The sequence below is a fragment of the Emys orbicularis genome, chromosome 10 (assembly GCF_028017835.1).
Source record: "Emys orbicularis isolate rEmyOrb1 chromosome 10, rEmyOrb1.hap1, whole genome shotgun sequence".
NCBI classification, from domain to species: Eukaryota; Metazoa; Chordata; order Testudines; family Emydidae; genus Emys; species Emys orbicularis.
In genome coordinates this window covers 58,808,884-58,822,319 of record NC_088692.1, presented here as the reverse complement: position 1 = coordinate 58,822,319, position 13,436 = coordinate 58,808,884, and the positions used below count along the sequence as shown (strand labels likewise).

The following is a 13,436-nucleotide window of genomic DNA, read 5'->3' as shown; positions in this document are numbered from 1 at the left end:
AAGGAGAAGCAAGTGTGGGGTTAAAGGAAGCAATGAGGAAGATGGAGAAGGAATGTATATAGCCAGTCGAAATTCTACCAATGTTTTTCCATTTGAAACATCTTTAGCTATTGTGTTCTCCACTACATACAACAATTGACATCTTTCAATAATCTGAGAGATTGATTTAACTGTATCACACTATATCAATGCAAGTCAACTGTCAGACCCTACTTCTAGAAGAACTGCTTTTGGTAGAAGTCATCTTTATCTGAAGAAAAAATTTGAAGTGAGATGGTGACCCCTTCTTATTCTACAGGCTTTTAGAGACCTAAATCTATTCAGCTTTAAGGCCCGAAAAATGAAATAAAAGATTTCCAGATTTGCATGCATGCACACACCTTGCACTTGGTCAGTTTTGGAATTTTATTTGCCAGGCTAGGGAAGGTTTCAGCCAATAAGCTGGAGTTGATATAACTGGATATATAGAACAAGGAATGGAAGTGATAGCACCTAGCACTTATGTAGCGGTTTTCATTTGTAGATCTCAAAATGCTTTACAAAAAGAGGTGAGTATTATTATATCCATTTTACCAGTGGGGAAATGGAGGTATAAGGCGATGAAATGACTTGCTCAAGGTTGTCCATCAGGCCCTAGCTTCAGAAGAAAGTATCTTCATATAGGTTCTTTGCTTTCAGACCAAAATAGAAGCCTTACAAAAATGCATACAGGGAAACTTCAAAATAAGGTTGCCTATTTAGGCAGAAGACACAGCATATTAATCTGCATAAACTGCTGATGGAGACAGATGCTGACCTAACCAAAATATGTATGCCTTGAGACGGATTCCCCTGAAGCATGTGTGTTAACCAGATCTCTTAAGTTCAGATGCAGACTACTGGCCTGATCTGGCATCAGAATTAGCTAGTATTGCATCTATGCATAGTTGATTAGAGACAGCGAGGAGTCTGCAATGATCCAAAGGTTAATAAGTCCTGGTTGTATGATTAGCCTATGAGTGTTACACCTAACTGATAAATAACCATCCAGTTGAAACCTACCTTACTTTTGTAAGTAAGTATACCGGATTTATTTTGATTGTGTGTAAGAACTGTGATACTACTACTATTTCCAAGAATATATTGTTTAGAAGTGTGGAATAATATCAGATGGGGATTTTTGATTTTATGATTAAGACAAAAGTAGTGAGCACTGCAGTAAAAACAGAAGTGAAAATATTTAATGCTTGTTTCAATGTCACTTAAATGTTTAACTTCTGAATGGATTTATTTGCACACACCAATAGGCAAAATAGGCATGACTGACATTTTCATTACATGATTCACCCAGAACATAGTATAATTTAGCTATGCTAACAGAACCTACAAAAGTCAATTTATGTGCCCAAGAACACCAAGTGAAAACTTGTGGATACATCTTGAATAACCACAGCAAAAAAACAAAAAACAAAAAAACAAAAAACAGACTCATTACATTCTTTAAAGTGAATTTAGTGCTTATGAGAAGTGCCAGATAGCACTGGAAATGGAAGATCTCCATCTACAAAGTAAAGGCAGTGCAAGATTTTCCACACCTCCCCTCCAGGGTACTTCAATCTTGACCTGAATGGATAACTTTTATGGTTGAAAGGACAGTTCAGCTCCATGCCCATGCAATTCTTTGTGTGTCTGCTGAGACTGAACAGAGTTTCAGTTAGTGCCAACTGACACTCATCCAAGAGTAACAGGACTGAGCTCATTTCACACCCATCACTGACTAGACAGCTTTTATCTACTAAACACCTGAGCAGAATTTAAACTAGTGACCTAATGGTGAAAAGCTCATTATGCTATTAGTCATTTGAAATATGTAGTCCCCAATATGGCTTAACTAGGCTAAAAGGTGGTAGCCAATAAGCTGAAATTCACAGAGCTACAAATCTGTATTTTGAAGAAAACCAAAGACAAACCAAAGCTCAAGATCATTCTGGCAGTGTAAATGAGTTCAGTGTAAAGGAAATGTATTAGCTATTTACAGCAAAAAACATTCATCATGCACTTTACAAAACAATGACAGCACTCATTTATGGCCTTGTCTACTTGCAAAAGAATTCATTCTGTAGGCAAACATTATAAAATATTGCTCAAAAAGAGTCATAAAAATATATTATCTCTTTCCTTTAACATTTAGGTATATAAATATTTTACTGAAGAACATGCATCATTTAGATAATTGCAAGAATGCCTCCTATAAACATATGGTTCTTTGACATTTAACAATATAAAATGATTACATGGTAAAGTAGCTATTAAAGTCAAGAATTAAACCCAAATTTGCAAACCAATACTGTAGAGAACAGTCCCTTGTGTACAAGTCCAGAGATATATCAAGGCACCTTTTATAACAGGTTACATAATAAAGGCTAATGAATGCATTGTAAATGCAAAAAAACAAAAAACAAAAAAACCCAGATCATTCCCCCTGCACAGTCTTCCATCTTGTCTGGACTCCAAACTTACTGTTCACTTTTCTGTTCTTGTTTCCCATCAAGCTCTTGGTCAATTCTGTTTAATAAAAAAAAAAAGTTAGAATATAAATTACAATTTCAGTAGTCTTACTTTCTATATTAGGCAAAAAAGCTGATCTTAATAGGAGAATTAAAGTTTTTAATATAGAAAAGGTTTTTAGTAAATATCATTCAACTGTTAAAAAAAAACAATCAGTGAAGTAGGTTCAGTTACAGCAAAATGTTAAAGATCCACCTTGTTATTGCCCCTAAAATTATAGATTTTAAAGACGGGTCAAGAAGTGTTTTCAAGCAACAATAGATATGGTATTTGGAAGAAAAGTATTAGGAAAATGAAATATCAAATTTGGCCATGTTGCATGTTCATTTATTAATAAAGTGACTAGGATGTAAGCTCTAAGACATGCAATAAAATGAAAGACAGTTTTAAGACCAGAATGCAGTTTATATTGGAGAACATGAGCCTATCAAAACCGTAAACTATGTTTTTTTTTTTTTTTTTTTTTTTTTTTTTTAAGAACAGCTTTATTAAATATTAAGCTGAAAGAACAGTGTGGTTGTGCCAACACTGTTTCCTTTACTACCTACATTTTTAAAGTTTCACAGAATTGTTTTCTAAACAATTAGTACAAATAACGTGCATTGTATTGATCCCTGCTATTTTGAAATAAGTTGTATTCAATTAGTTACTATATATAGTTAGATTTATTAAAAATATGGAATGCATTCTTTGTATCTAGTCTGTGTGTATGCAGGATATCAGACAGCACTTTAGAGGCACTCAGGTAAACATGTGCGCTATTCAGCTAGGATGCAGTGTGGTCTAGCGCACTGAACATGGTACTGTGTAGACCTGGATTCTATTCCTGGCTCTGAGCACTGACTCTTTGGGGAAGTCATATAATCTCCATTCCTCTTAGCTTTCCCTCTGCAAGATGAGGAAAATGATTGGTTATGGGGTTGGGTTTTTTTTTTTTTTTTTTTCTCCAGGGGAGGAAGACTCTAGGCTTACTATGCATCCTCTTGCTTAATCAACTGGTGAGTGAAGGAATCTACATCAACAATTTCTGCATAATTTAAGTTTTCTTTTAGTGAAGTTTCTGGCTCTTATGGCTGCTAGGAGAACCTCTGAAGTGTGAACTGACATGTGCTGTCCTGCTGAGTGTGCAGCCAGCTTCAGTCCACTGTTTCTCATGACATTCCCAAAAAGCGGAATGAGGTTAACAAGACTCAGGTAAGTTTCTGCCTACAGGATTCTGAACAGCAGTTGTGAAACTGACAAGAACACTGCCAGTTTCACTATGTTGCAGCTAGGGAAAGATATGAACAACAGTGAAAGTACTTACAGAAAAGTGACTAAAAAAGGCTTGGGAAAGGAGTAGAGTAGCAAACACCCTTCTTACTCTCCATCAGCCAAGAGGCTCTGAAGTTGGAGGATGAGAAAAAGCTCCTTCCAAGCAGCTAGAAAGGGACAACAGTTTTTAAATCCATCAGCCAGAGACCCACAAAAGAGAACAAGGTGCTGTCCTTGCTTTTGAATCCCAGTGCCCTCTCTGTTTCCAACAACTGGGGCAGAGTTACTGGCTTCTCACCAGGCCATTGTCCACTGACACGTCTGGTGTGTGTGGGCATTCATCTTTCATGCTACCTAAGCCTACTTCACTTAGTTCTCTGGCTAGTAAATACCTAATAAGTTTTTCAAGCCCAGACAGAGCTTTCCTTTGAGCTTTATGGATTAAAAGTGCCATGTAAGCACTAAATGCTTCAATTACAATTATGACAGGCAGAATTAAAGTCACATACTATGATCAGATATATTCAAAAACTAAATTGAAAGGGAAAAATATTTGGGTTTGTGACAGTATTTATGAGTGCATTTTACCAACATTCCTGGCTAGTCGTTTTAGAGGAACCTACCAATGGATTTAGAATTCTAGACCCAAATACTGCAGACACTTACATGCTTAACTTTACAGATCAGCAGTCAATTCTTCAGTGAGACCACTTCTGTACATCAAGTTATTTTTTTGCAGGACTGCAATCCAATCTGTAGTACCCTGGCATGTAGCCAATTCTGGGACTCAAATTGTTAACCAGGCAAAATTTATCAGGATGTTGACAAACGACAAACAGGGAATAGGTTATAGCCAACTTTGCGTTTCAAATACTCAAATTAATATTTGTGTGCAGAAAGATGGTCACCTAACACTTCTGAGAGATTTGTATTTTTCATCTCTGCACACTTCTAGCTACATCAGGGATCGACAACCTTTGGCACGCGGCCCGTCAGGGTAAGCCCTGGCGTGTTGGGCCGGTTTGTTTACCTGCCGCATCCGCAGGTTTGGCTGATCGCGGCTCCAATGGCCGCAGTTCGCCGTCTCAGGCCAATGGGGGCTGCATGAAGGGTGGCCAGCACATCCCTCGGCCTGCGCCACTTCCCGCAGCCCCCATTGGCCTGGAGCAGCAAACTGCAGTCATTGGGAGCAGCGATCGGCCGAACCTGCAGACGCTGCAGGTAAACAAACTGTCTCAGCCCGCCAGGGGTTTTCCCTCACGGGCCGCATGCCAAAGGTTGCCGATCCCTGAGCTACATAGTACCAAAGACATTGTTGCAATGGAAGTTTCCAAAAAAAGCACCTCTCCAAAGTTCATTTACATATACTAAACTGCATTCTAAAATTAATGCAATAAGGGTAGAGGTTCCATAAATAAACCAACAAAGGAAATGGTGAACATAATGCATTGCCTAAAACACCCAGTGACTTCATTTAAGACTATGATTGTACTTTTGTCATCGAATAACTCTTCTGGCTTAATCTAATGGCTCAACGGCTTCAAATTTTACTTAAAGCAATTACTTTTTCACAAGGGCTTTTACTGTACATGCTTACTGCATATAGCATAATCTGATGAAAGGGGGGAAAAAAGGAGTCCTCTCTCCCTTAGCGATTTGCTCTTTGGCTTTTGCATCAAATAAATGGTTTAATTGACTAAGACTGTTTTCTGATGTTGATATAGTCTTTGGTGAATGCAGTAAAAAAGGATCCACAGCTCCAATGCTATGGTAGTAATACCCGCAATAGCTGAGGCGGCCATATTTTCATGCATTTAATATGTTATTGTTTGGGCTGAATATTCTGCACCAAAAGTGATTGGGGCGGGGGGCGGACTTTGATTAGGCTGTTTCAGATAGTACATAAAACACCGAAATCTGAAGAAATAGGGCTTAGAAACTGCACAGCTGTATCTGAAAGTGTTGCTCTTTACTTGCACAGTATGTTATTCTGCAACACTTCTCAATCCAGTAGCAGAGTAGAGCATGTATTTATGTGATCTCTGATTGTTTCTTTTAAAAGTGAGTTAAGTAATTCCCAAAGGAAATGATGTACATCAAGTGTAACAGGATACTGGCAACTTTAAACCAAAAGAATCCACAATGATATCTGAAGAATTTTTAATTACTGTTATTGCAGTTAACTACCATGATTATTATAACATACTATGGGAGGAAAAGCACTTCTGTTGTCAAATACACAAAGTAAACACTATCTAATTAGTTCCATTTTTACTCCGCTATAATCAGATTTTCACACAGCAACGTAAAAGAAACATTTGGAAAAAAGTGATTGTAGGTGGAATATTGAGGGGAGGGACTCCGAGTATGTTGAACCTGAGACCTGAAATTTAAAGTGGATATCCCTTTTAAGGGCTCAATTCTATACCCATTGCAGTCCATGGCAACCCTTCCCGTGGAGTAGAACTGGGTCTATAGACAGTCAAAATACCAGACATTAACAAGGTGAAGCAAGTTAGAGTTGCTGTGAGAACTGTAACTGAATTTTCTGTAGTTGGTACCTTTATAATCTCAGCTATAATATTGCAGAATTAAAGTTTACAGTTTTTCATACAGACTGACAGTTTTATGCTTTTCCACTAGCTTTTTACTTTGTTTTTTTATGAAAGCTAGTAAAATCCATAGGGAAAAGTTATTTGACAGGTTTAGTTCTTAATACCTTCTCTCTTTTCCATCTTCCTACTTACAATGACACGTTTACAGAAAGTGACTTGTCCCTAAACAGTTTATTGTTATGCACATAGCAGCAGGAGTGCTCAGAATAAAAGTTTAAAGTTAGAAGCAGAGTGTTTTAGTGAGGTTATTGGTAGACATACTGAATGGTGATTACTTATTTGTTTTAAGTATTTTTATCAGATGCAAGAATTGCTTGAATTGTTAGCAGGCCACTTAAGTTTCAGCATACAGAAAATCCAATATTAATTAGCAAGGAATCTAGGCACTGCAAATACAAACAGCACTGAGCAAAATATAAACTAATTTAGGGCCTGTGCAAGTTAGATATCTTGAAAATAACTGAAATTAGTGAATACTGAATAAAGCAAGATAGAAATTCTAATCCTGAAATTTGTAAGAAGTTGTTTTGCAAGTAACTTCTACAATTGTAGCAGTTTGGCATCTAGAAATTAACTAAGCATTCAAACAGTTACCTATTCTGAACAATAACAAATTTAGTTTGTTGAAGCAGGTTCAAATATGCATACGACTTTTTGCCTTTTTGAAGATGCAGCTCAAAGTCAATACATCCCCTTAATAAAAGCATCTCTGAAGTGATAAAATATTGACAGATTACAAACCCATCCATGGTTTACACTTCTATGTGGAGCTCTCTTACAAGTTATATTTACCGTAACTACTTCAAAACTCAAGCTTAGTCATTAGTGCGTGTTTATATTTACAAATGCTTGTTCATGTCTGCAAGCCAACCAATTGGGAAAGAGTTAGTTTGTGCAGTGCAAGTGGTCTTGTCTAGATGCATCCCTAAGTAAGGTGTGCATATATACCTTTTGTGTTTCTTTCTAAACTTTTCTTCTTCATACCTTAGTGGGGAAAAGTTTGATTTCAGTAAGTACAAGCTATGAAGGCCAACCAAACTCAAAAACAACAAGTGTTAAATGTTCTTCATGGAAACACAATATCAAGTCTTGAAACTAGCATAGTTATTTAGAGAATAAAATCATGAATATATACTAGTTTTAAATAAAATGCAGAACTAGTAGAGATTTAGTTGCTGTGTGGTAACAGTAGTAACGTACACTATTTAGTCCATTCTGATCTACCTCAAAATCCAGAGACCGTATGACCTAATTTTGAAGTACAGCTCAAAGTGTCATATTCTCCAACATAGAAGTATGGCAAAATGTTCTGGTATATACCTTGCCCTGTGGACCAGCAAGCTTGGTCTCTGCGGAAGATCAGTGCTTGATGCAACCAGCTGCAATAATGATCAAGGCTGTCTTGTAAACCTTAGGAGGACATAAGTCTGTTCATTTCGTAAATAATCTCTAGCTACAGAAGCGTCCTCCTTCAAATCCTGTGCTTTTGAAGGGAATTTGTTCTAGGCAGTGTCAGATTTACAAGTTTATGTTAATTTTGTGCCTTTTCCACAGAAAGCCACATTCTGCATGTGTTACAAAATGTTCAGTTTTGCAATTTGTACCAGCTAGACATTTATCCCTGGCTATGTCTACACTACCGCAGTAAGTCGACCTAAATTATGCTACTCCAGCTACGTGAATAACGTAGCTGGAGTCGACGTAGCTTAGGTTGACTTACTGACTCCACCGCTCTGGGTTGACGCGAGACCTTACTCTTCTTGTTCGGGGTGGAGTACTGGGGTTGACCAGAGAGCAATCTGCGATTGATTTGGCGGGTCTTCACTAGACCCGCTAAATCAACCCCCGGTGCATCGATCGCCAGAGCGTGGATCCGGCTGTAGTGTAGACATCACCCGTGTCAGCCTTTCAACAGCAACACATGCCTTGTGACCATGAGGTGTGATTATTCTAATACCTTCCTTATGTGACTTTCAGTTCAAAGTAATAAGCAACATTGCCATTACATTTTGAGTGAGCTAAAAGCAAAGGCGCACCCTTACTACCCTAGATTCTTTAGGCCAATTGCCTATGAAGTAGAAGTTCAACTTCAAATTATCACCATAGGCTCTTAGGATCTTAACTGTTGCTCTGGATGCATCAGCTCTACTTTGTGAGCATTGTGCTATTGAGTACCCACACAAAGCCTGGTGCTAAAAAATTCCACCATCATACCTCAAGCTGGCAGGCAGATGTGTTTTTCCTGTGGTGGGCCAACTGGTTTGGAAAGCACCCCTTTGACAGCTCTTATTTCATTGATCTCCACTTCAAAAAAGGCCTTAAAGCTGCCCCTCCTTCCAAGGATTTTTTGAATCATTATTGTAAGGCTTATGTTTATAGTCTTTTCCATCTCCCCTCTCATTGTCAAATGGATTCCTTATTTGTTTGTTATATATTTGATTGCTTAGACTGTTTTGCTTTTATTCTGCTGTGCAACACCTCAAATGCTTTGGCTGAGTACTACATAAAAGGAGCTTATAATGTTAGCACCCGCAAGACCAGCATTTCTCACAATAGCAAGTCAATTTAAATACCAAAGAAAAAGAAGAGTTTCATAGAGGTCTTTTGTGCATTATGATTTTATGATTCCACAAGACTAGTTCATACTCAGTATAATGTAGCAATTATATAAACCATAGAGCTAAGTATTATTTCATTGCCATGCTCTGGGTACCATTATGTTGCTGCATGCAAAGTAGAAATTTAACACCATCACAACTCTAGCACAGAGAGAGACTGTCTCTTGAGAGCAAGGGTCCCACTCTTCTAGATTAATGCCAATTTATAGACATGTTGAAAATCAACATAACACAAATTAATAAGTTTTCACATTTGTGCTCTATACCAAGCACACCTTTGCATGTTTGAATAATAAAACGTACTGTTTTATGCATTCTGGTATGCCAACATATTCCATGGGGATGAGTTCAGCTAGCTCTGCCAGGGTAAAGACATATCTAATTTTTTGGCTGAATTTTGAGCTGTGGAAGAACAAATGTAAAGAACAATTACTAAAATGTTGAGTACATCTTTAATTATTAAGTATTACTTGCTGAAATTTAAGTACTAATACATTTGTACTTTCTTTAAATGAAGTAATTTCCAGAATATTACCTAATAAAAGGTTTTGTGATGGCCAGAAGTGTTCTGATAAACCAAGAAGGATGAACTATTATTAACGATTTCAGGTTTTTCCTTAACCTAAAGAATTCAAGTATTAAGTGTTAAGGAACAAAATGAGTCAAAAAAGCAATGCATATTTAATATAAAAAAGTACAAGTGTTCAGTTATTGTATAATTGCCACTTCTTTGTCCTATGTAATCTAATGAGTAAACTCCTAGCGAACAGACACTCCATTGTCATCTTCTTGTCTACCAAAGTTGAATAAAAACTAGCAAAACCATGTTATGTTGAATTTGTCATGAATAGACAGTTGGAGTATCAGATTGTGATGAGAAAGAACTAAGAAAAAGTTAGCCAGTGAAGAGGTTTTTGACCAAATGTTAGTGGTATGTCTCAAGGACCAATATAGCTAACTCATGCTTCCACACGTTTTAACAACCTTTCTCCAAGACAGGAAAGAGTGAGGTTCACTTGGGAAATGGGTATCTGTATAATGAATGAGATAAAGGGCAATAAGGAGAGGAAAGTGGAAAAGGGCTGCTTTAACGATGATATGCGAGACCAACACCAATGTGTTTTTTGGGGGGAAATGGACTGCTAACAGCAGCTTCTTCAATATTTTGGCATCTTATACCCCATCTAACATTGCAGAGTTGCGTATCCACTTGTCAGATAAGTAGACTCTTCAGCCAATAAGAAATTTCAAATCCAGATTTGGTGTATAAAACTCCGCCCCCCCCCCCCCAATTTGTGCAACCCCCATAGGATAAATGTAACCTAACTGTAAGCTCAGCAAATGGGGTCTGCTTAAGACTTTTACTGTAAACACTCATGGGAAGAGTTCAGCTGGAAAGAAGCATTTTTTGCTGCCTCTTACTACAGCTGTGCAAGAGGTTACAAGTACCTTTTCATTCTAACTAGTCTTTCCTTTTACAGTTGACATTGACCTGTTCAACAGTGACAACTTTCCTGCAAGATTATTCAGGAAGCTCACTTTAAATAAGACTATACAGTACACTGCGAAACCTTTACTCAGTAGTATTTCACAAGGCAATTGTACGATTGATGGAAATACAGTGTTGACAAGCATTTTCATTTGAAATTAAATGAAATTCTCCAGCAGTATTTCTGCCTTGGAGCTTCAATGCCTAAATCATACAAGTGGGAAACAGGACAATTGTTGCAGGGTTCAGCATTATCCAAAGCCTCGCAGACTTAAATTCACAATATGGTAATTAACAATTTTCACAAAATATAGATAATGACAGAAAAGTGATAAAGAGATTTCTACATATTATTGTAATAGAATTTATCTTACCTTCTATCAATTTGCTGGTAACATTTCCTGAGCCAGCCTAAACTTGGCATTTTTCTCCGTGTTGTAGCACCATTTAAGTAAACTATCATATAGTTCTCTGCTACTAACAGTTCTAAAGTGCCAATAACATATCTGTAATAACAAGTAAGGAAAAAGCTTTCAAATGAAAAACTGAGTGACAGTTAATGTGCAAATGAAAGAATTTATATTTTGATAAAGGCTCAAAGGCTACAGAAAAAAAATAATCACAGAATTAAATGTCTTAGCCTACTTTGGTATTTCCCGAATATAAAATTTCATGTAAAAAGCAGAAGAGGCTGGTAGCCCTTTTTGCATTGATGGAACTCTACTAGGAGATCATTTACGTCATTTGTGGACAATTCTTAATGGCAAAAAGACTACTTACTTAAATAGATTATCCATTAGATATCTGTAGTTAGGCTGACTGCTTTCAGGCATATAGCAAACAGCAAACACAACAATGGCATTTAACCCATCGCCATAATAACCTAAAAGGGAAAACAAAAAATTAATAGCAATAAAGTAAAAAACAAAAGTAAAAAGTAATGGAGAAGTCTGACTATACTGATCAAATTCTATAGTAGTAAACACTGCACTTTCGTGCTTTTTCATCATCTATTTCAAAGTGCTTTACAGATGAAATAATGGAGACACAAAAAGGCTAAAAAGACACCATCCATTTTAAAAACGTGTCTGATTTTTAAAAAAATTTACTGTTACTCAGATAGCTAAAGTTTACTATAAATGAAAGATGCTCTAATTTCTATTAGCATGTTTAGTTTATGTATTTTACAGCATTTGCATGTAGTCAATTTCCCTTCTGAATGGATTTTTACATACACCACAGGGGAAGACGGACATTAAACTGGACAGTGATTGTAAAACCATAAAAGCGGTTATGGGGTCTACAAAGGCTGCGATAGCACCCAAACCTATATTTAATTTTTTTAAAAACTGGTTAAATTTGCAATCCACATATTGAAATGCTGATAACTACTCTGTCACTACAGCAAGTGTTCAGTCTGGAAGAGTTAAATATACTCCACACATTCTGTTCTTTTAATTTATTTTAACAGTCACCTCTCTTTTTTTGTCCCATTTTGGTTTTCACTAGTTAAAAAGGTACAATTCTATCTTCATCAAGACTGGGGTAGCTTTCTTTTAAGCCAACATCCCTAATATACTCATATGCCTTGCTACTGCAGCTCATGACATGGAAGATGTGGAAATTCCTCAATACTTACGCCTTAACACCACTTACATCTGTCCCCCCTCCCATTCTGTTGGGTGTCGAAATTTATAGGGGCTACCCCTCAGCCCAGGTCATTAATCCTTACCTCCGTGGCTGATAACTTTTTTATAGGGTTCAATTGCCTTCATGTCCACCCTGTGATCCTGTTCTCCAATCCTGAACATACGCCAGCGTCGCCCATCATCTCTCTCCTCTGCAGCAGTGTATTCAGGAAGCGATCCTTTTCTCATTACTTCAGTAGTTTTTGGTTTTGGAAGATCATCTGTCAACATTAAAATACACCTATTATGCATGATGATCTTTAACATGACAGTACCAATCAGATTGCAAGTTAACCACTTCACTCTGTTTGGATTATTATAACTTTCTATATGACCAGCCAGAAATACCTGACTTAGTTCCATCACTAGAAAATACTGTGTTAGAGGTCTCTCTATACAGTATGCTGATAAATATTGGGCTCTTGGCTGTATTTTATATGAAGCTGTCTGACCACTTAAATTTCTGGATATGTAGAAGGCCTTTTAGGGAAAGTACATATGCTTTTAAACATTCGTTACCATAAATGCTGCCAAATTAGATATGAAGTGGTTAACTTCAATTATTATGTTTTGTTTGATCAGAGATTTACATGGTGAAGCATAATTTAATACATTGATAATAGCTGGTAAGCAGACATGCAAATAAATCTTGTAGAAATTAAAGCTAACTAATACATATGTTCAAAATAATTGAAATTTATGCTAAAAAGAGCAATCTTCAGAAAAGATTTTTCTAATAAAATCATGATTCTTTGAATTTTAGTTGCACAGACCTTACCAAAAGTGAGAAAAACCTACTGCATGTTAGTTGTCTGTTTCCAAGACAAAGCTGTTAATGGAAACTATCCTTCCAGGAAAATGAAGACAGCAGCGTTAAAGAAAGAAAAGACAGAAACCCTTTTCAGCAACTTTTTGTAACAAATTAACTGGAATATTTCCTGAATCATGTTATAAAGTTATCCATTAACACCAAACCATATTCCCTAAGGCAGTAAAATATGGCCAGCCCACCACACACTTACACCCATATATTTCCTACTCTCACTTCCAACAGATTTAACTTAATCTAAGATGCTTAAAAAAATTTAAGCTTTTTTAAAAATTGTTTCCTGGTTCACGTTAGTCTTACCTTCCCTGCCAAAGGATTTTTTCTCCTCTGTCCTGTTATTTTAAATGCAGTAGCATTCCTATTTATGCAAGAATGAATTAATCTCTTACAGTACAA

The 13,436-nt window shown here is 36.8% G+C and overlaps 1 protein-coding gene across 2 annotated transcripts in view; it reads right to left on the bottom strand.

Annotated features, from left to right (window-relative positions):
- Positions 1–948: 948 nt before the first annotated feature.
- The window catches only part of BNIP2 (BCL2 interacting protein 2), a 28,370-nt gene continuing 15,882 nt past the window's right edge, over positions 949–13,436 (bottom strand). Inside the window, exons 5-12 of one of the 2 annotated variants that reach the window (XM_065411477.1) lie at positions 12,256–12,432; positions 11,304–11,406; positions 10,898–11,029; positions 9,570–9,656; positions 9,338–9,436; positions 7,365–7,400; positions 2,500–2,544; positions 949–1,677 (exon numbers count right to left, since the gene is read on the bottom strand). In XM_065411477.1, coding sequence (XP_065267549.1) covers positions 1,491–1,677; positions 2,500–2,544; positions 7,365–7,400; positions 9,338–9,436; positions 9,570–9,656; positions 10,898–11,029; positions 11,304–11,406; positions 12,256–12,432 — 866 coding nt within the window. In that variant the 3' untranslated portion in view covers positions 949–1,490. Of the gene's footprint in view, positions 2,545–7,364; positions 7,401–9,337; positions 9,437–9,569; positions 9,657–10,897; positions 11,030–11,303; positions 11,407–12,255; positions 12,433–13,436 lie in introns of both variants that reach the window. The other variant, XM_065411478.1, reaches the window with a different exon arrangement.